Raw genomic sequence first — 21785 nt, forward strand, 5'->3', positions numbered from 1 at the left:
ATATTTGTAAAGTACTTTGTAGACCCTTAAGTTCTGGGTATTATTATTATCAACAGCATCATCACTATTATTGTGTAAACCCAACCAGTCTGTCTCTTATAACTAATGGGTAATATATTTCTGGAGGGCAGTGTATAATTCTCCTGTCTTGACAGAATACTGAAGTAGAAAGAGAATTGCAAATATTCACCAAGGAAATAAAAATATCCTTCACTAGTGGACTACCAAGCATAGTGGAAAGAGCCAGGGATCTGGAATCAAAGGACTTGAATATTACAGCTCTATTGTTTCTTAGCTGTGAGACTGGGCAAATCACTTAAATTATCTGAGCTTCCATTTCTTTATATAAAACAGCAATGGTTTGAACTAGATTAAGTTTTCACGTAGTTAAAAAGATTGATCTTATGGTTCCAAGTCCTTACCGTGTCACTCAGTAACTATGTGTTTTGTCTCTAAGCCTCAGTTTCCTTATCCACAAAATGGAGCTATCTGCCTTGCCTGCCTCACGGCGTTGTGAAAAGCAAATAAGATGTTGAATTTGGAAGTCCCTGGCTAATTGTAAAGTCTTGCATAAATATAGGTGTGTGTGTGTGTGTGTGTGTGTGTGTGTGGACTAGTACCTTGGTGAATCCATGATCTCTATGATGTGAGAACTGCCTCCAATGAAAGCCATTCATATTTTCTCAGGCTCCATGATTTTTGTTCTTGTTCTCCTATAAATCATTTATCCATAGGCAATCCAAGCAATGTGCTGGAGACCTTTCTTTATCTTCAATCACATCTAATAGATGTACATTTATTGTCTACTACCAGCAAGGAATTGATATGGACAACCAGAACAACAATTCAGTGACAATTTTGAGAATGTGGAGAGGTTGGAAGCTTTCCCAAATCAGCGATCACTAGGAGTAGAGATGCTATTCAGTTTTGATAAATATCTCTTACCATTGTCTAAAAATAAAACCCTGAACAAGAGTCATAGGTCACCACAAATGGTCTCCCATTGGATTTGACAATGAGTAGTTGATACTTTTCATAGAAGTTGCCATCTTTTTGGTTGCTTGTAGCATTTTATGCTCATCCAGAAGGTGCGAGCTGGTGGTACTAAAAGGAATGCCAACATCTCCATGGCAAATAGAAAGAATGAAGAAGGAGAAATGCCAGGAGCACTTCTCTAAGCACCGTGAAATACCAGTGGCTACAACATAAGAGGAATTCAGTTGGGAAGGACTCAGAGGCTGAATGATTTGAGATCAAAACCTTTGTGATTTGGAATTAGGAACAGCACAAGGACTCTTGTTTGTATTTAAAACAAGGACTGTTTGGGGTTCACAATGAAGTAGTACATGTCAACCTTTCCTCTGTGTCATTACGTTAACTACCTCATAGGACAGCACCATGTCCTATCCTCCAGGTCAGCAGGAGGTATTCACGAAGCTATGAAGGGAGTATTCCTTAGGGCAAACCATCCCTGAGATATTCTTTTCCCCTTGGCTCACTCTTCACTATTTGCAGAGTAGCCCACATCCTGCTTTGCCTGGATTGTCTTAGAGTGTAGATTCCATTGGTAGATGTGGGCTCCTCTATGTCCCAGGAGCACTTAGAAGTCTTCTTGTTGGACGACAGAGAAGGAAGTGGCAAATTATATTATTGATTTCAAAGAAGTTTTGCAATTGGAATAATGCCAGATCTTTCAGGGGGCAATCAATCTGACACACCTCTTCTGTTCCCATAGATTAGTGAACTGCCTGTGAGTTAATTTACTTACTTCCTTTTAATAGATTTATTGCAGCAATAGCAAGAAACTGCACCCAAGATCACGCCTCCTCATACCTCGGCGCATATAAATTTCGAAGTGTCTTTATCAGATTGACAGGGACCCAGCAAAATGGGCATCACCAAATTCCTGGGGATATGGCTGTTATGGTGTCAACTTCTATATGCAGGTACTGTGTTACTAATTGTGATATTTGTGTATTTTCCTCCAAAGTCCTACCTAAGTAGGTAGACTTTTAATGTCTTACACCCTAATTATAGACTCTTCATTTCAGGAAGAATTTTGCTACAGATAAAAGCAGCTAGTAGACCTTGGTAATGATTATTTACAAAGTGTCTTCCACACAGCAATTTTTGAACAAGTTGGGGTTTTTTGTTGTTAAATCAGATGAAAGATACTTTTTTCCTCCTTGGAGAACTATAAGCACTTGGAACAAGAGCAGACTAATTGCAGTGTCACTGGATTCATTAAATCATTGTCAAACGATTGTTTGGTCTTGAAAACAACACAGCTGTTAGAAACTTAGGAGGTTGAGGGATATAATATTTTATCTAATGCTTTTTGCATTTGTGACTCAAATGGAAAGGGTCCAGAATTTTTGATCTGATTTAATCTCCATCATACAAGGATGGACAGGACAAATGCCCTTGCTAATTTAATGTTTCTTAAAGACTTGTAACTTGAATTCTGCCTGCAGATATGTCTGTCTTAAAAGTGCTTCATAATTAGAGTACGCATACATAGTTAAGCAGTTTAATGGTTGGAAAGGGAATTGGGAACTCACCCTTGTATCTGCTACACACTTTGCCAGATGGCCCAGAGCTACATTCTCACCTAAATCTGAGTGTCAGATGGAGTAGATGGCTACATTCCTGCAGAGCCAGAGGCAAGCCTGGAGAGTATTGCATTCTATGATTCTTTCCAAAGACAATTTTCACTGGGCTCGCTAACTGAACAAGTACTCAGTCATGTTCTCATTAAATGGGCATATTTTTTTTTGTCAGATTAAAATGTTTCACAAACTTGTATGTTTATAAAGTAAATAATCATTCTTAGTTATCTTCATCTTGAGAGAAAAGATTGTAGGAGGCCTTGGGGGTCATGTTTTACCTGGCAAATTAATTCCATTAAGATGCTAGAAGCAAACAACTTTCCCCACCTCCCACTCCCTAAAGACCAAGTGATAGTCAGTGTGTAACTCATGTGAATAGATAGTGATGCAGTTAAAAAAGGCAGGTATGGTGGATTGAGGCTTGAGAGACAGGTGAAAGTGTGGTTTTCAATATTTGTCATTTCTTCATTGTTGCTCTCCCTGACACATAAAAATCTTCAGCATCAGAAGGCAGCATAGGACCAAGATGCTTTGAGCTCAGGTGATTTGCAGACTCTGCTTTAGTGGTTCTTCACTAGAAGGCACTAGAGGGTCCTTTGCTGTGAATGGAAAACCCAGCAAAGACCAGTCCCTTAGAGAGAGAACTTTCACATGAAACTCTGAAATGAATTTAAGGCCCCAATATTCTTAGACTTGCCATCTAGGGACATTGGTGGTAGGTTGGATAGGCTGAGTATAGGGGAAGTGAAATAGTAAATTCTGAACTCTCCTAATTCTAGAAATTGTTAAACCATCAAAACTATTTGATAATTCATGAAAGCATGAATTCAGGCTTTCCATGATCAAAATAAATTAATTTAGGTATTTATTGATATGAAAGATTTTATGGGAACTCTGTCTATTATTAGCCAGGAGCGAAGTGGGAGTTCATGCCTCTAAGCCCTGTCCATCATCAACTGAACATAGCAGGACAGATTGATTCCTCATTCTTGGATTCAAGATCCTTCTGACTCTTCCAGGCAGCTTAACAATGTAGATTTTTTTTCTTCTTCTTCTTTTTTTTTTGACTACTTGAGTGATGCTGATTAAAGAGAATCTACTGCCTGATGTGTGTTTTTTTTAATCACAATTTTAGAGGCAGAATGACATTTTGGATAGATTACTAGCCTTAGCATTAAGAAAAAGGATTGCATATTGAATCTTCCCCTTAATAACTATATGACCTTGGAAAGGTTCATTTCCTTTTCCAGGTAACATAGAGTCATAAGTAAGATGGAAAGGATTTTAAAGAATATCGCTTTAAAAAAAACCCCAATAAAAATTAACCACACATTTGTCTATTTTTAAGATAAGGAAACTGAGACTTAAATAACAGGTGGCAGACAACAGAATCAAGTCCAGACCTTTTGGCTTCCAGCAAAATACCCTTTTTCACTGTGATACACTACTTTGTAACTTATCAGAAGATTATATTAGAGTTATAGATAATAGAGATGAACTAATGCGACAATCTCACTTAACTTTTTATAGTGACTCTAAACTTCCTAGTAAACCCTTAATAAACTTTAGTTGCTTTGAGTCGAATTTTATAGTTGAGGAAACTGAGGCCCAGAAAAGTAACTTGTCCAAGGTTATCATGATGTAATGGCAGAGGTAGGACTATAATATCGATCTTTTGGCTTCTAGGTCAGTGTCTTTTCTGCTGTCTCTCAATGATCTTGAAAATCCATTCCCATTCAGAGTTTGGAGATTTCTGGGATGAACCATATTCTTCCTTGATTATTTGTGTAGCTCTCTCTACCTCCTAAACCTCTGAAAAATCTTGTACCCCCAAATTTACAGTTTATTAGGGGACTGCACGATGAATGCACATAAGCATAATATAAGGTAAATATAGGCATAATGGATTCTTATGGGGGACAAAGTTAGTAGGGAAATGAGGGAAGACTTTACAACGGAGTTGGAACCTCAGGTAATCCCTGATGGAAGTCAGGTACTCTGAAAGATTGAGAGAGATGAGGAGGGAGAAGATATTCTGAGCAGAAGGGATAGCTCCTGACAGTGCACATGAGGATATCAGATATAATGTCAAGTTCAGAGATACAATAAAAGATCAGATAAAGATCACATATATACTTTTACATTATAACTTCTTAAATACAATCATCTCATGTTGGAAAGACTTTCCATAGCCAGTCTACATGTATAATGAGGGTCACTTCTGAATGTAGAATTTCTGAAACTCAGGGCCTCACATTTATTGTTTCATTGCCAAAAAAAATAGAAGCCCTGTGGCTGATCATCTACTCTGAGGGGGGGAGGTCTATATTTGTTTAATCAAAAGTAACAGTATTTACCATTTTTTGTAGGATATTGAAGGAAGAGAGAGGAGAACATGGATGACAATTTTGCTGTGTTCAAGTTATGTTTAGAGATGTGAATCAGTGGTACTCTCTGTATGTCCAATTAACTCAATGAGCAATTGAGTCAAAGCCATTCTCTTTAGTTCAGAAATCCTGATTTGAGAGGTTGGACCTTCAACAACCTCTAATCAATACAGGCAATTTTAGCTCTTAATAGCTTAATAAATTAACATTAAGACTTTTGGAATACCCTCTGTTTATTTATTTTTCTCCTTAGATAGAGCAAACCATCATCAAGTGCTTGCATCACAATTAGACTGCTGGACTTGAACTCAGGAAGACTCTGAGTTGGAATCTTTTCTTTCTTTTAAAAATTTATTTATTTACATTTAGTTTTCAACATTCATTTCCATAAGATTTTGAGATCCAAATTTTCTCCCCATCTCTCCCCTTTGCCCACGCCAAGATACCATGCATTCTGATTACCCCTTCCCTCAATCTGCCCTTTCTTCTATCACACCCTTCCTTTCTCTTATTCCCATCTTCTATCTTTTCTTGTAGGGCAAGATAGATTTCTCCACCTCATTACTTATATTTCTTATTTCCCAGTTGCATGCAAAAACAATTTTCAACATTCATTCCTAAATCTTTGAGTTCCAACTTCTTTCCTTTCCTCCCTCCCCACACATCCCCATTGTGAAGGCAAGCAATTCAATTAGGCTATACATGTGTAGTTATGCAAAAGACTTCCATAATAGTCATGTTGTGAAAGACTAATTATATTTCCCTCCATCTTATCCTGTCCCTCATTTATTCTATTGTCTCTATTGTCCTTGTCTTTCCCCAAAAGTGTTTACTTCTAATTACTCCCTCCTCCCATTTGCCCTCCCTTCTATCAACCCTCCTATAGCCCACTTATCCCCTTCTCATCTACTTTCCTGTAGTTTAAGATGGATTTTCATACCAAATTGAGTGTGTATGCTATTCCCTCCTTAAGCCAAATGTGAAGAGAGCAAGCTTCACTTTTCCCCTTTCACTTCTCCCTTTTCCCCCTCCATTGAAAAAACTTTTTCTTGCCTCTTTTATGAGACATAATTTGTCTCATTCCACTTTTCTCTTTCTCCTCTTAATATATTCTTCTCTCACCCTTAATTTTATTTTTCTAGATATCATCCTTTCCTATTCAACTCACTCTCTGCCCTCTGTTTATATGTATATAATCCCTCCAACTGCTCAAATACTGAGAAAAGTTTCAAGAGTTACAAATATGATCTTGTAGGAATGTAAACAGTTCAACTTTAGTAAGTACCTTATGATTTCTCTTTCCTACTTACCTTTTCATACTTCTCTTGATTCTTGTGTTTGAGAGTCAAATTTTCTATTCAGCTCTTGACTTTTCATCAACAATGCTTGAAAGTCCTCTATTTCATTGAATGACCACATTTTCCCCTGAAGTATTATACTAAGTTTTGCTGGATAAGTGATTTTTTGTTTTAATCCTAGTTCCTTTGACTTCTGGAATATCACATTCCAAGCCCTTCAATCCCTTAATGTAGAAGCTGCTAGATCTTGTGTTATCCTGATTGTGTTTCCACAATACTCAGATTGTTTCTTTCTGGCTGCTTACATGTTTTCTCCTTGACCTGGGAATGCTGGAATTTGGCTACAATATTCCTAGGAGTTTTTCTTTTCAGATCTCTTTCAGGAGGTGATCAGTGGATTCTTTCAATATTTATTTTACCCTCAGATTCTAGAATAACAGGGCAGTTTTCCTTGATAATTTCATGAAAGATGGTGCCTAGGCTCTTTTTTTCATCATGGCTTTCAGGTAGCCCCATAATTCTCAATTGTCTCTTCTGGATCTATTTTTCAGGTCAGTTATTTTTCCAATTATATAATTCACATTGTCTTCTATTTTTTCATTCTTTTGGTTTTCTTTGTAATTTCTTGGTTTCTCATGAAAGCACTAACTTCCATCTGTTCCATTCTAATTTTTAAAGAACTATTTTCTTCATTGAGCTTTTCCATTTGGAAAATTCTGCTTTTTAAAGCACTTTATCCTCATTGGCTTTTTGGACATCTTCTGCCATTTGGGTTACTCTATTTTTAAAGGTGTTATTTTCTTCAGAATTTTTGGGACTGCTTTAGCAAGCTGTTGACTCACTTTTCATGATTTTCTTACATCCCTCTCATTTCTCTTCTCAATTTTTCCTCCACATCTCTTACTTGATTTTTAAAATATCTTTTGAACTCTTCCATGGCCTGAGATCATTGCAAATTTATTTTGGAGATTTTGGATGAAGAAGCCTTAACTTTGATGTCTTCCTCTAATGGCATGCCTTGTTCTTCTTCATTCGAAAGGATAAAGGAAAACACCTGTTCTCCAAGAAAGTAACTTTCTATAGTCTTATTTTCCCCCCTTTTTGGACATTTTCCCAGTTAGTTACTTGACTTTTGAGTCCTTTGTCAAGTGGAGAGTATACTCTAGGGACCTGTAAGTTCTCAGTTCCTCCAAGGTGGCACAATCAAGGGAGAGAGGTTTACTCCTCTCCTGGCCTGCATTCCAATCTGGGAACAACCACAAACTTTTCTGCCCAGGATCTGCAAGTAGGGTTACCTCTCCACATCCACCTTAAGCTCCACCAAGGCACTATGTTCCTTTTCACCCCAGTGCTTCTACTCAGGGTTGAGATTCAGGTCAGTTGCTTGATTCCACCAGGGTCTTTATGCCGAAGGCTCCAAAAACTGGACACTGTAGTCACTAACCTTTGAAGCTGTATCTGATGTTTGTGGGTTGAGGAATCTGGGAACCACAGCTGCTACCTGGGATTCCGGACCCTGAAATCTGCTCTAGTCCTTTTGCTGCCATGCCTGGGCTGAGCACCATAGGCTGTGCTTCACTCTGAGTCTGGTGCCATGGACCTTTCCTGTCATTCTTCCAGGCTGCAAATCTCTTTCACTCTGTTGTTTTGTGGCTTCTGCTGTTCTAGAATTTGTTTAGTGTAATTTTTACAGGTATTTTATGGGCTTTGGCGGGGAGAGCTACAGCAGGTCCATCCTTCTACTCTGCCATCTTCTGGAATCCTTTCTTAGGCACTTATAGGCTATATGGGACCCAGATGAGGTCACTTGACTTTCTTAATCTCAGTTTTTTTATTTCTTCAGTGGAGATAATAAGATCATCAATCTGAAAGGGTTAAGTGAGTATCAAATGTGACATTCTATGCAAAACACTTTAAAAACTTTAAATTATTATATCACTAAGTATGTAACTATATCACACAAATTAATAATTCCCATTATTACACAAGGCCTCCTAAGGCTGTCACAGTAAGATCTGGACTGTTTTGTAAAAAGGAACCTGGCATTTGTTTCTGACAAGATAATTCCTACTTTAACGTGCTGAAAAATTGGCCTTGATTACCCCAAGGAGGAAAGATAAGAGTAAGGATGATAGTCCATAAACATCACAATTTTTTTCCTTCCTGGAATGGAGATCGCCAGAAAATCTGTCTTTTTGCCCTATGAGTAGGTTTAGAAAATGATATTAGAATGTAGGAGATTCACATGGATCTCAAGATGTTTAATACAATGTTATTTACATGGTCCAATATGCCCCATATCTCAGCTAAAACAGTAGAAGCTTTTGGGTCCAGAAAGCAGCCATTGGGATATCTACAAATTACTGCTTGTTCCAATACTTCAGTGTGCTGTGCTGTCTCAGAACTTGTTATCCATGTGACTGAGTTTGAACCATCTTAAAAAGATATCCCTGACCAAGCAGAAAGAGTAGGGAACAAGTTATTCCTATTCAATTTTCATACTTTCTAAATCCTCATTACTCTTAGAAGAAGTTTATTTCCAGTTAATTTGCAAGTTGTCCAATCCTCTCATTTTAAAGACAAACAGATCCACAGAAGAAAACAAAATGATGGTCACCAAAAAGACTGCGTAAGGAAGTGTTTATCATGCTTGTATTTGGGGGAAGTAGCGAGAAAAATGAGTAGTTACTTTGAGAAAATACCCTGTAATCCTAAGATGAGATTGAATTTAATATTTTCACTTCTAGAAACAAGGACCTTTGCAATTACCACAACCACAGCAACATATGGAACAGGTAATACTTCTTATCTTGCCTTTCCGTTTTTGTGAATCTCTGATGAGTTTTAGTCAAGGAAGAGTTAATATGAAGATGTGAGCATCTTTAAATAGCAATTCCATTTATTCCACACTCTATTATTAAGTGCATCAAATGTTCAAGGTATGTGTTGGCACTGTGGATAGATATATGAAAACAGATACACTCCTGTCTCCCCACATTTGCAGTTTGCTAGGATAGAGATAAGCATCAAATACGGCAAGTGGAGACACAGAACATTAAAGCTGAGGGGATGAGGGAAGATGTGAAGATAGAAATGGTATTTGGGGCAAGCCATGGTGAAAGTCAAGCATTGTAAAAGGAAGAGAAAGATGAAGAGGGAGTGCATTCCATGACAAAGGGACAAGTTACGTGAATGCATGAAGGTATGATATTAAAGTCTTGAGTTTAAGGTCTCGTATCCTTCCATCTACTCTTTTATCTAAGTTTTGAGATATGCTCTCTATATCCTCAATGATATCTGTGGAAAAATCAGGTTGTGAAGAAATTCATCCTCAATATCTCCTTAATTCATTGGGTTCATCTTGAAATCAAGACTTTTCACTTCTGAGTACCCTGATAAGGAGAGGGACCTTCAGTCACTACTACTTATAAACAGTGAAATATATTTACTTTTGCATTTATGTAACGTGCAGCCAGAGTTAGATCTCATACTTGGCATTATGGTGTATTTTGGAGAATATTTTGAGAGAGTCTTAGATTCCAAATTAAACCTTTTCCTCTACTCCAACCCATAGTATCCTTCATTTGTTGAAACTGGTGCTTCTGGATCCTGATATGGGAAGAACCCAGGGGATAAACCATGAGAGATTGAGGGTAGTCATATCAGAGGATTCACTGCCACCTCCTATCTCCCAGTAGGGACAGGTCTGTCTTGGGAAGGTCCTTGTTACATGAGGTCTTTATGCTCATATAGAATATGGGATGAGGGTGCAGAGTAGACTCTGTTGCCTGATGCTATGTGCTGCGGCAAGCACAATCCAGCAGGTCCAGGGTGGTTACAGGGCTCACAGAGCAAGGATGAAAAGACAGGTGGGACACAGCAGTCTGAACAAGGTGAGTTTGTTCTAGACACACTGAGCCAACAAATTAGGGGTTCGTGGTGCTTAAATAGTAAAAAACCATAGGGGTAGCAATTGAGGCATGAAACAGAAGAGATTGTGATAAGTAGAAAGGGAGGCCTCAAGGCCTCTTTATCAGAATGTTATCCTGTATAGCAGGGGCCCTGATTCCTGCCTGGAACTTCAACACCCGAATTCAAGGACATGCACCTGAGAACAATATAGCACTTAACTTCTCAAGTCAACTACTCTCCTTTGGAGGAGGGGAATTCTTGATAAGGGGCTCTTTCAAACGCCTCAAGGTTCTCTACAACTATATGCATAGATGTAGGAATGAATTCCCATGTATGAATGTGGGAGATATAATGGAAGGTGAAGATTCTTTTTTTTAAAACTAATTTATTTAACTTTTAACATTCATTTTCACAAAATTTTGGGTTCCAAATTTTCTCCCCATTTCTCCCCTCCCCCACCCCAAAACACCGAGCATTCTCATTGCCCCTATCACCAATCTGCCCTCTCTTCTATCATCCCTCCCTTCCCTTGTCCCCATCTTCTCTATTGTCCTGTAGGGCCAGATAACTTTCTATACCCCTTTACCTGTATTCCTTATTTCCTAGTAGCAAGAACAGTACTCGACAGTTGTTCCTAAAACTTTGAGTTCCAACTTCTCCTCATCCCTCCCTCCCCACCCATTCCCCATGGAAGGCAAACAATTCAATATAGGGCATATCTGTGTAGCTTTGCAAATGACTTCCATAATAGTCATGTTGTGTAAGGCTAACTATATTTCCCTCCATCCTATCCTGCCCCCCATTGCTTCTATTCTCTCTTTTGATCCTGTCCCTCCCCATGAGTGTTGACTTCAAATTGCTCCCTCTTCCCACTGCCCTCCCCTCCATCATCCCCCCACCCCTCCTCTCCCCTCCTCCCCCACTTTCCTGTATTGTAAGATAGGTTTTCATACCAAAATGAGTGTGCATTTTATTCCTTCCTTTAGCGGAATGTGATGAGAGTAAACTTCATGTTTTTCTCTCACCTCCCTTCTTTTTCCCTCCACTAAAAAAGTCTTTTGCTTACCTCTTTTATGAGAGATAATTTGCCCCATTCCATTTCTCCCTTTCTCCTCCCAATATATTTCTCTCACAGATTGTTTTCATTTTTTTAAGATATGATCCCATCCTGTTCAATTCACTCTGTGCTCTCTGTCTCTCTGTTTGGAAATCAAAATTCTGGTATTGTTGCCATAATGTTAAGTAGGATAAAGAAGTGAATTTTAAGATTGGCATTTCTACAGTCTATTGAGCTTCTGACTAGGAAAAGTAAATGGGAGTTCCAAGTAACTAAGGAAGGAGTAGTATCTTTTGTACATGGTAGAGTCATTATTATATCAGAAAAAATATATATATGTATATACACCTATATACATATATATACATATATAAGTGAAAATATCCTTATTTTTCTGTTCTTTTGCACTGAGCTATAACTAAAAGACAGTCCCTTCTCACCAATCTCAGTTCCTTCTGAGCTTTATGATTTATGCTATGTCTATCCCTCATCCCTTGGTGTCCTGGGAGAATTGAGTTCTTCTTCCTTCCTCTGACATGTGTCTATAAAATGGGACCACGTCTGATTTGATGTTTTCTGTTTTATAGAGGGATTTACAAGTCAATTCAACACTGGTAAGTCTCAGTTCTTTTTTTATCAATATCCCGGATTTCTATGTGAAAAATGTATTTTTTAGTGCTGTAGAGAGACGGGCCTTTTTTCTTCTGTAGTGCCATGTACGAGATGAACAGAGATACCATTAAGAAACTTTATTTTAATTTTATTCTCCAAATACTTTTTCCATCAGACTGACCCTTCCTGGGTGCTGTGATAGATCTGAGATTTTGTCCTATGGGTCAAGTTCCTTTATGGCTCCAATTATTCTGAATTAGCATTTACTCTTTTGATTTTTTTAACTTTAAAAGTAGTACCAAAGAAAGTGCTGCATATAAAAAGTGATCATGTCTGCTCTTTATTTTGAAACTGTCATGCCATAGCTAGATTGTTTTTTCTAGCCAATTATCTGAGACAAGATTAATCTCTCCTCTGCAGTTTACAATCCTAACCTCTATTGCCTTTGTCTCTTCTCATCTTCTGTTATCTCTTCCTCTCTTTTCTCCTCCCACTTCCTTCCTTTCTTTTGAATTTAAGAAATCTTGCATTACTTCCACTGTTTTGTTTTTTAAGCTATCATATTAATCTAATTGAATAGTCACAGTGGTTTCTGCCTGTTGTTCAAAATTTCTTACATGAATACATGCGTTTTTCAGGTACAGTCTTCTGTTTAAGGTTTCATATTCTTTCATCTATCCTTTTATCTCAGTTTTGAGATGTCTTCTCTATGTCCACAATGATGTTTGCGGATGAATCATCTTGCAAAGAGATTCTTCCTCAATATCTCCTTAATTCATAGGGTTTATTGTGAAATCCAGGATTTTCACTTCTGATAAGATGTTCACTAATGAATAGTGAGATATATTTACTTGTTGCATTTATGTAATATGTGGTCACCATTAAGCCTCATACTTAGCATGACAGGATATTTTGGAAACTATTTTGAGAGATTCTCAGTTTCCAAATTATCCTTTCCTCTATTCCAACCCAAGTTTTCCTTCATTTGTTGAAATTGGTGCTTCTGAACCCTGATGTGGGAAGAACCTAGGGGATAAAACATTAGAGATCTGAGGGCTCACTGTCATCTCCTATCTCTCAGTAGCCATGGTTCTCTTGAGAAGTTCCTTGTTGGGTCTTTCAGCTTATATAGTATATGTGATGATGGTGCAGAGAAGATTCTATTCCCTGATGCTATATGTGTGGATGTAGGTATGGATTCTCATATGAGAATGTGGGAGATGTAATGGAAGCTGAAGATTCTTCAACATAAAATCAACTACATCACACAAGAGTCCCCATGTTTCCTTACCTGCTGATGGGGCTTTTTTTCACTCCACAAAATCATCACTGGAACAACCACACACTGCCCCTTGTTCCATTTTCCCCAGTATCAGCCAATGTGTTATGTTCTAGAACCTGTTGTAGGACTGAATTTGGATCATTGTGCTAGTCTGAGCTTGGCCAAAAGGGCAAAATATGAACCAAAGAATCCTTTTGTACTTTTTCTACACTGAAAATTTCATAGTCCCTTGAGGTGGTAGATGAATTCTGTTATGAAACTAAGGTTGGGAATTATTCTGAATGTGGACAGGTCATAGCTATTGTATGCCAAAGAAACAGGAGGTCTAAACAATGTCCAAATTTTAAGCATCTTTCCAGAGAAAGCTGTTTCATTATTTTCAGGAGGACAGTAGTACTTTCTGCTTGCTCCTTCCTTCCTTTTTCTTTTTGCATTCGTTCCTTTCTGCCATCTTCCACTTATCTCTCTTTCCTTTGTTCCCTTTTATCCTTCCCTTCCTCCTGTTTTACACTCTTTTCTCCTTTCCCCTTTCCATTACTTTGCTTTGATATCTTCTCCATTCCTTTGTCCAAGAACATATTATTGAACCTTGCATGAGCTTAACTTTTTAAAGAAATACCTTTAATTCCAATTTATCTCCAACTTGTCCAATTCTCTCATTTTAAAAACAAACAGACCCACGGGAGGTGACAAAATGATGCTCCCCTAAAAGACTGTTTAAGAACACCTTCCTCATGCCCATATTTGTATTGTTTAGTGAGAATGTGCACAGGTGAAAGGCAAAGAAAGATGAAAATGGAGTAAATTCCATGAGAAAGGGACAACTCACATCAATGCATGCAGGTTTGAGATAAAATCTTGAGTTTTAGGTCTCATATTCTTTCATCTATCTTTTTACCTCAATTTGGAGATATGTTCTCTATGTTCACAATGATATCTCTGGATAAATCATGTTGTGAAGAAATTCTTCTGCAATATCTCCTTAATTCATAGAGTTTATCTTGAAACCAAGGCTTTTCACTTCTATGTACCCTGATAAGAGAGGCACCTTCAGTAAGTAATACTAATGAATAGTGAAATATATTTACTTTTTGCCTTTAAGCAATGTGCCATCACAGTTATATCTAGTACTTGGCATGATGGTATATTTTGGAGAATACTTTGAGAGACTCTCATTTTCCAAATTAAATCCTTTGCTCTACTCCAACCCAAACTTTCCTTCTTTTGCGAAACTGGTGCTTCTGCACCCTGATGTGGGAAGAGCCTAGGGAATAAAGCATTAGAGATCAGAGGCTTCACTGCCACCTCACATCTCTCAGTAGCTATGGCTGTCTTGACAAGGTCCTTATTATATGGGGTCTTTGAATTCATATAGAATAGGGGATGAGGGTACAGAGTAGCATCTGTTCCTTAATGCTATGTGTGTAGATCTAAGTATGAATTCTCATGTGTGAATGTGGCAGATGTAATGGAAGCTGAAGATTCTTCAACGCAATGTCAACTGCATGGCTCAAGATTTCCCATGTTTCCTTATCTGCTGATGAGACTTTTTTGACTCCAGAAAGGCATTGCTGGAATAATCACAAATTGCCCCTTGTTCCACTTTCCCTGGTATCAGCCATTGTATAATGTTCTAGAGCCTGTTGTAGGACTGAGTTTGCACCATGTTGTTAGTATGACCTTGGCCAAGGAGTCAGAGTGTGGACCAAGGAATCCTTTTGTATTTTTTCTACACTACAAATTTCATTGTCCCTGGATGTGGTGGATGAATTCTTTTATCATAGTAAGATTAAGAATTCTTCTGAATGTGGACAGGTCATTTCCATTTTATGCCAAAGAAACAAGAGGTCTAAATTACCTCCAAATGTTATGCATCTTTCAAGAGACAGCTATTTCATCATTTTCAGGAGGAAAATAGTACTTTCTACTTGCTCCTTCCTTCCCTTTTCTTTTTGCTTTCTTTCCTTTCTGCCATATTCCACTCCTCTCTCCTTCCTTTCTTCCCTTTTATCCTTCCCTTCCTCCTTTTTTACACTCTTTTTCCTTTTCCCCATTTTCCATTCTTCATATAGCTTCTTTACAGGCTAACCAGATAAATTCTTTAAAAAAGATTTGGTCATATCCATAAGTTGCAGTGCTGACAGCCCAAAGACATAACCCTGAACAAATGATCATTTTAGTAGTTGATTTTGTTATAGAAAAGAAATTCTTCTCATTACAGTGCTACAGGAGGCAGAGATGTGCAGAGAATGTTTGGCAATCAAAATTCTGGTATTGTCGCCATAATGTTAAGTAGGATAAAGAAGTGAATTTTAAGATTGGCATTTCTACAGTCTATTGAGCTTCTGACTAGGAAAAGTAAATGGGAGTTCCAAGTAACTAAGGAAGGAGTAGTATCTTTTGTACATGGTAGAGTCATTATTATATCAGAAAAAATATATATATGTATATACACATATATACATATATATATACAAGTGAAAATATCCTTATTTTTCTGTTCTTTTGCACTGAGCTATAACTAAAAGACAGTCCCTTCTCACCAATCTCATTTCCTTCTGAGCTTTATGATTTATGCTATGTCTATCCCTCATCCCTTGGTGTCCTGGGAGAATTGAGTTCTTCCTCCTACCTCTGACATGTGTCTATAAAATGGGACCACGTCTGATTTGATGTTTTCTCTTTTGTAGAGGGATTTACAAGTCAATTCAACACTGGTAAGTCTCAGTTCTTTTTTTATCAATATCCCGGATTTCTATGTGAAAAATGTATTTTTTAGTGCTGTAGAGAGACGGGCCTTTTTTCTTCTGTAGTGCCATGTACGAGATGAACAGAGATACCATTAAGAAACTTTATTTTAGTTTTATTCTCCAAATACTTTTTCCATCAGACTGACCCTTCCTGGGTGCTGTGATAGATCTGAGATTTTGTCCTATGGGTCAAGTTCCTTTATGGCTCCAATTGTTCTGAATTAGCATTTACTCTTTTGATTTTTTTAACTTTAAAAGTAGTACCAAAGAAAGTGCTGCATATAAAAAGTGATCATGTCTGCTCTTTATTTTGAAACTGTCATGCCATAGCTAGATTGTTTTTTCTAGCCAATTATCTGAGACAAGATTAATCTCTCCTCTGCAGTTTACAATCCTAACCTCTATTGCCTTTGTCTCTTCTCATCTTCTGTTATCTCTTCCTCTCTTTTCTCCTCCCACTTCCTTCCTTTCTTTTGAATTTAAGAAATCTTGCATTACTTCCACTGTTTTGTTTTTTAAGCTATCATATTAATCTGATTGAATAGTCACAGTGATTTCTGCCTGTTGTTCAAAATTTCTTATCTCATAATTTACAATAACAGATTCTTTTTAATTTCTTTCCTTTCCCTTGCCTTGTTCCTTTTTTTCCTTCCCTTCCTTTACCCCATTATTTCTTCCCTTTTCCCCTTCTTATTATTTTACTTTGTTATCTCTTCCATTCCTTTCCCTAAGAACATGTTACTGAACCTTGGTCTTAACTTATTAAATGCCTGAAATTCCAGTTTGTCTCCAGCTTGTCCAATCCTCTCATTTTAAAAACAGATGCACAGAAGGTGACAAAATGATGCTCTTCTAAAAGACTGTGTAAGGAAGTTTTCCTCATGCCCATATTTGTGTTATTTAGTGAAAAAATACACAAGTACTTTCAGGGAATATCGCCTAATCCAGAGATGTGATTGAGTTTGATCTTTTCAGCTCCAGGCACAACAGCCTTTGAAACCACTGAAGCACCTGGAACCACAGCAGCATTTGGGACAGGTAATGCTTCTTATCTTGCCTTTCCTTTTTTTTGAATCTCTGATGAGTGTTATTCGGATAAGAGTTGATATGAAGATGTGAGCATCTTTAAATAACAATTTCATTTTTTTCACTATTATTTTTTTAAAAAGTGTTCATTACACAAGTTGCTAGTGGGTAGGGTGAACAAATATAATAAAAATGACAATTCTACCTAAAATAATTTGCTTCTTTAGTGACATACCAATAAAACTACCAGAGAATTATTTTCCAGAGGTGAAAAAATAATATCAAAATTCATCTGGAAGATCCAAATGTCTAGAATATCAAAGGAACTAATGAAAAGAAATTCAAGGAAAGATGGCCTAGATCTACCATATCTGAAATTGTATTAAAAAGCAGCAATCATCAAAACTACTTGGTATTGACTAAAAAACAGAAGGGTAAAACAGTGAAATATGTGGGGTACTCAAAACACAATAGTTAAAGAATATAGCAATCTACTGTTTGATAAACCCAAGGACCCCAACTCGTGGGATAAGAAATCATTGTTTGAGAAAAACTGCTGGGAAAATTGGATAACAATGTGATGGAAACTGAGCACAGATCAATGTTGAACACTGTACACAGGAATAAAATCCAAATAGATACAAGATCTAGGTATAAAGAGTGATACTATCAACAAATTAGAAGAGCAAGGAGTAGCGTATTTGTCAGTTTTATGGAGAATTAGGAAAGTTATGACCAAACAAGAGATAGTGTACATTATGAAGTGTAAAATGAGTAATTTTGATTATGTTAAATTGACAAGTTTTTGATTAAACAAACCCCAGTGCAGCCAAGATTAGGACAGAAGCAGAAAACTGGGAAGGAATTTTTGCAATTAGTGTCAGTGATAAAGGTCTCATTTCTAAAATACACAAAAGACTTATTCAAATGTAGAATAATACAAGTCATTCCCCAATTGATAAGTGGTCAAAAAATATGAAAAGGGAGTTTTCAGAGGAAGAAATCAAAGTTATCTATAATCATATGAAAAAATATTCTAAGTCACTATTGATTAGAGAAATGCAAATCAAAACAGCTCTGAGGTACCACATCGCACCTATCAGATTGGCTAACTTGACAAAACAGAAAGATGATAAATGTTGGAGAAGATGTGGGAGAGTTGGAACCCTAATTCATTGTTGGTGGAACTGTGAACTGATCCAGCCATTCTGGAGGGCAATTTGGAACTATTCCCAAAGGGCTATAAAAATGTGCATACTCTTTTACCCAGCAATATCGCTTCTGGGACTGTATCCCAAGGAGATCATAGAAATGGGAAAGGGTCCCACATGAGTAAAAATATTTATAGGAGCTCTCTTTGTGGTGGCCAAAAACTGGACATCAAGGAGATGCCCATCAATTGGGGAATGGCTGAACAAGTTGTGGTATATGAATATAATTAATGGAACACTACTGTGTTATAAGAAACGATGAACAGGAAGACTTCAGAGAGACCTGGATTGACTTATATGAACTGATACTGAGTGAAAGGGGCAGAACCAGGAGAACTTTGTACACAGCAATAACCAAAGTGTGTGAGGAATTTTTTCTGGTAGACTCAATATTCCATTATAATGCATGGACTTAAAATATTTCCAGTGGACTCTTGAGGCAAAATACTTTCCACATACAGAGAGAAAACTATGGAATTGGATTGCAGATAGAAACAGACTGTTTTCTTTTGTATTATGTTTCTTTTTGTTTTACGGGTTGTCCCACTCATTTTACTTCTTCTATGCAACATGCATTTAATAGGAATGTACATGTAGAGCCTACACAATTGTACATCATCTCAGGGAGGAATTGGGGAGGGAACGTGAAGTGGGGAGGGAAGGTGGAGTGAGGGGGAGTTGAACACTGAAAACAAATAAAATAATTTAATTAAAGAAAAGAACTTGATTGCCAATAATAAAAAAAGAAGTCAAGTGACTTGCTGAGGGTCACACAGCTGGTAAATGTCTGAAGCCCAATTTGTACTTGGGTCTTCCTAACTCCAGACCTAAAGTTCTATCCATGTTACCACTGAGTTACCTCACAGAGGCATAAAGAATTAAAAGATAGCTTTCACTCTGAGTGAAGGAACAGAAAAGTAATTTTAAAAGTCTTGGATATGATCAACTAAAATAACTTAATCCAAAAGTTGTTTTACATGCATTTTAAAATGAATTGTATTGTGTTACACTTTGAATTTCAAAAAATAAAATGGCATTTTTTTTGTCAAAAAGAAATTTGTTTTCACTTTTCTACAATCACTTCCGTAAGTCTTAGTTCTTCTCTCCTTCTCTCCTTCCTCCTTCCCTGAGACAGAAAGCAGTCTTATATGGTTTTTATACATGTGTTCTTAGCAAGCACGTTTTCATATTAGTCATGTTGCATAGAGAAATTAAAATGAATGGAGGAAAGCATGAGAAAAAAGAAACTAAAACAAAACATAATACAAGAAAAAATATTTTGCTTCATTCTACATTCCAATTCCATAGTTTTTTGTCTGGATGTGGATGCCATTTTGCCTCAAGAGTACCTTGGGAATGTTTTATGTCCTTTCATTTCTGTGAAGGGCTAAGCGTAACAGAAAAATTTCTCACACACTGTGGTTGTTTTTGTGTACAATATTCTCCCGGTTCTGCTCATTTCACTAGAATCATTTCATATAAGTCTTTCCAGGCCTTCCTTTAGTCTTCCTGTTCATAATTTCTTAAAGAAAATAGTATTCCATTACATTCACATACCACAATCTGTTCAGCCATTTCCCAATTTATGGGCACCCCCTCAATTTCCAGTTCTTGGTCAACAAAAAGAGAACTCTATAAATATTTTTTTGCTCACGATACCCTTTCCCATTTTTATGATCTTTTTGGGATACAGTTGTAGAAGTGATATTGCTGGGTCAAAGTGTATGCACATTTTTGTAGTCCTTTGGGCATAGTTCCAAATTGCTCTTCACAATGGTTGGATTAGCTCACAGCTCCACCAACAATGAATTAGTGTTCCAACTCTCCCACATCTTCTCCAACATTTATCATCTCCCTGTTTTGTCATGCTAGCCAGTCTGATAGGTATGATGCGGTATCCACACTCAAAGTGCATCAAATATTCAAGGCATGTGCTAGTCACTGTGGATACACATATAAAAATGGATACATTCCTGCTTCCCCAAATTTGCAGTTTGCTAGAGTGCTGCATGATTTATGGAGATAAGCATCAAATAAATTAAGTAGAGGCACAGAGGATGAAAGCTGAGGGAATGAGGGAAGATGTCTTGATGAAGGTGGCCCTTGGAGCAAACCTTGGTGGAAGTCAGGCATTGTAAAAGGCAGAGAGACATAAAGGAGTACCTTCAATGAGAAAGATACAAGTTACATGAGTTCATGGAGTTATGAGATAGTCTTGAGTTTGAAGACTCATATTCTTTCATCTATCCTTTTGTCTCAGTTTTGAGATACACTCTTCATGTCCACAACAATATTTATGAACAAATCAGCTCCTCAAATAATTCATCCTGAACACCTCCTAAATTGATAGGCTTTGTCTTGAACCCAAGACTTTTCCCTTCTGTGTACCCTGATAAGAGGAGATGGACCTTCAGTCATCAACACTAAGGAACAGCCAAATATATTTAGCTTTTGCATTTATGTAGTGTACTGTCACCTTTTGTAATAGCCAGCACCCTAGTATAATCAGGATCGTCTGTTAATATAGGTTCTTTAATCTGCTTTTAAAGAAAATCAGCTTTAAAGGAGTGAAAAATCTTCATTAATTACATTCATGAGTTCAGGGAAAAAGTCAGCCTTGAATGGCAGAAAAAATAAAAGCAGACAAAATTGAAATAGAGAAAATATAAGCAGAGAAATGAGCATAAAGACAAACAGACAAGGCTCTTAACTGCCTGATCAAAGCTGTATTGCTATACACTTTACATGCTTCATTGGACTGAGAGCCTTTACATCTGAGTAATCGGGGGTGGGGGGGTGCAGGGAAGTGGGGTCTGAACACACAGCTACTCAGAGTCTCGACCAGGTAATCAAAAGATTCTTCTCATAAGTGAACCCCCAAAGCAAAACCTCACCTCGATGTATATATGCACTTGTCAGAGCAAGAAGGCATCACAACCCTCATGACACAACTCACCTTTTCAACTTAGTAACAAAAGGTGAGAAAGCTCCCTAAAATCAAATCTCTAGTAGGCAAGATTCCCTTTGTGGGATCCAAGTGAGGTCTATTAATGGGTGGGGAAGATCTTCTGATCCCATTAATATTATGCCATTATTTCTTGTATTTGATGGTATTATTTGAAGAATATTTTGAGAGTTGCTGGTTCTATACTAAATTCTTTCCTCTATTCCAACTGAATCTCTCCTTCATTGGTTGAAACTAGTGCTTCTGGACCCTGATGTGGGAAGGTCTTTGCCTATAAAGTGATGGCCCCACAACCTCTTTTAATCTTTCCTTTCATAAAGAGCCCAGGGGATGAACCATGAGGAATTTAGGGCAGTCAGATCGGTGGGTTCACTATCACATCATATTTCTCCATTGCCATGGCTCTCATGGGAAGGTCCTGATTGCAGAGGGTCTTTGTGCTCATATAGAATATGGAAGGAGATTTCAGAGTGGGCTCTGTTCTCTGATGCTACATGTGTGGATGAAGGTACAGATTCCAGTATGGGGATATGGGAGATCTAATGGAATTTGAAGATTCCTGAACATAGTGTTGGCTACATGACCCAAGATTCCCCATATTTCCTTGCCAGCCGATCAGGCTTTTTTGACTCTAGACAATCATCACCAGAACAACTACGTATTGCTCCTTGTTCCA

General features: G+C 37.5%; 1 protein-coding gene across 1 annotated transcript in view; it reads left to right on the forward strand.

Moving 5' to 3' along the window:
• Window positions 1-1838: 1838 nt before the first annotated feature.
• Window positions 1839-21785, forward strand: part of DMBT1 (deleted in malignant brain tumors 1) — a 59720-nt gene continuing 39773 nt past the window's right edge. The window contains exons 1-5 of the mRNA XM_072624731.1: window positions 1839-1946; window positions 9042-9089; window positions 11851-11877; window positions 15848-15874; window positions 16883-16945. Of these exons, the coding sequence (XP_072480832.1) occupies window positions 1889-1946; window positions 9042-9089; window positions 11851-11877; window positions 15848-15874; window positions 16883-16945 (223 nt within the window). The 5' untranslated portion in view covers window positions 1839-1888. The remainder of the gene's footprint in view (window positions 1947-9041; window positions 9090-11850; window positions 11878-15847; window positions 15875-16882; window positions 16946-21785) is intronic.

This window comes from Notamacropus eugenii, chromosome 1 (assembly GCF_028372415.1).
Source record: "Notamacropus eugenii isolate mMacEug1 chromosome 1, mMacEug1.pri_v2, whole genome shotgun sequence".
In the NCBI taxonomy this organism is placed as follows: domain Eukaryota; kingdom Metazoa; phylum Chordata; class Mammalia; order Diprotodontia; family Macropodidae; genus Notamacropus; species Notamacropus eugenii.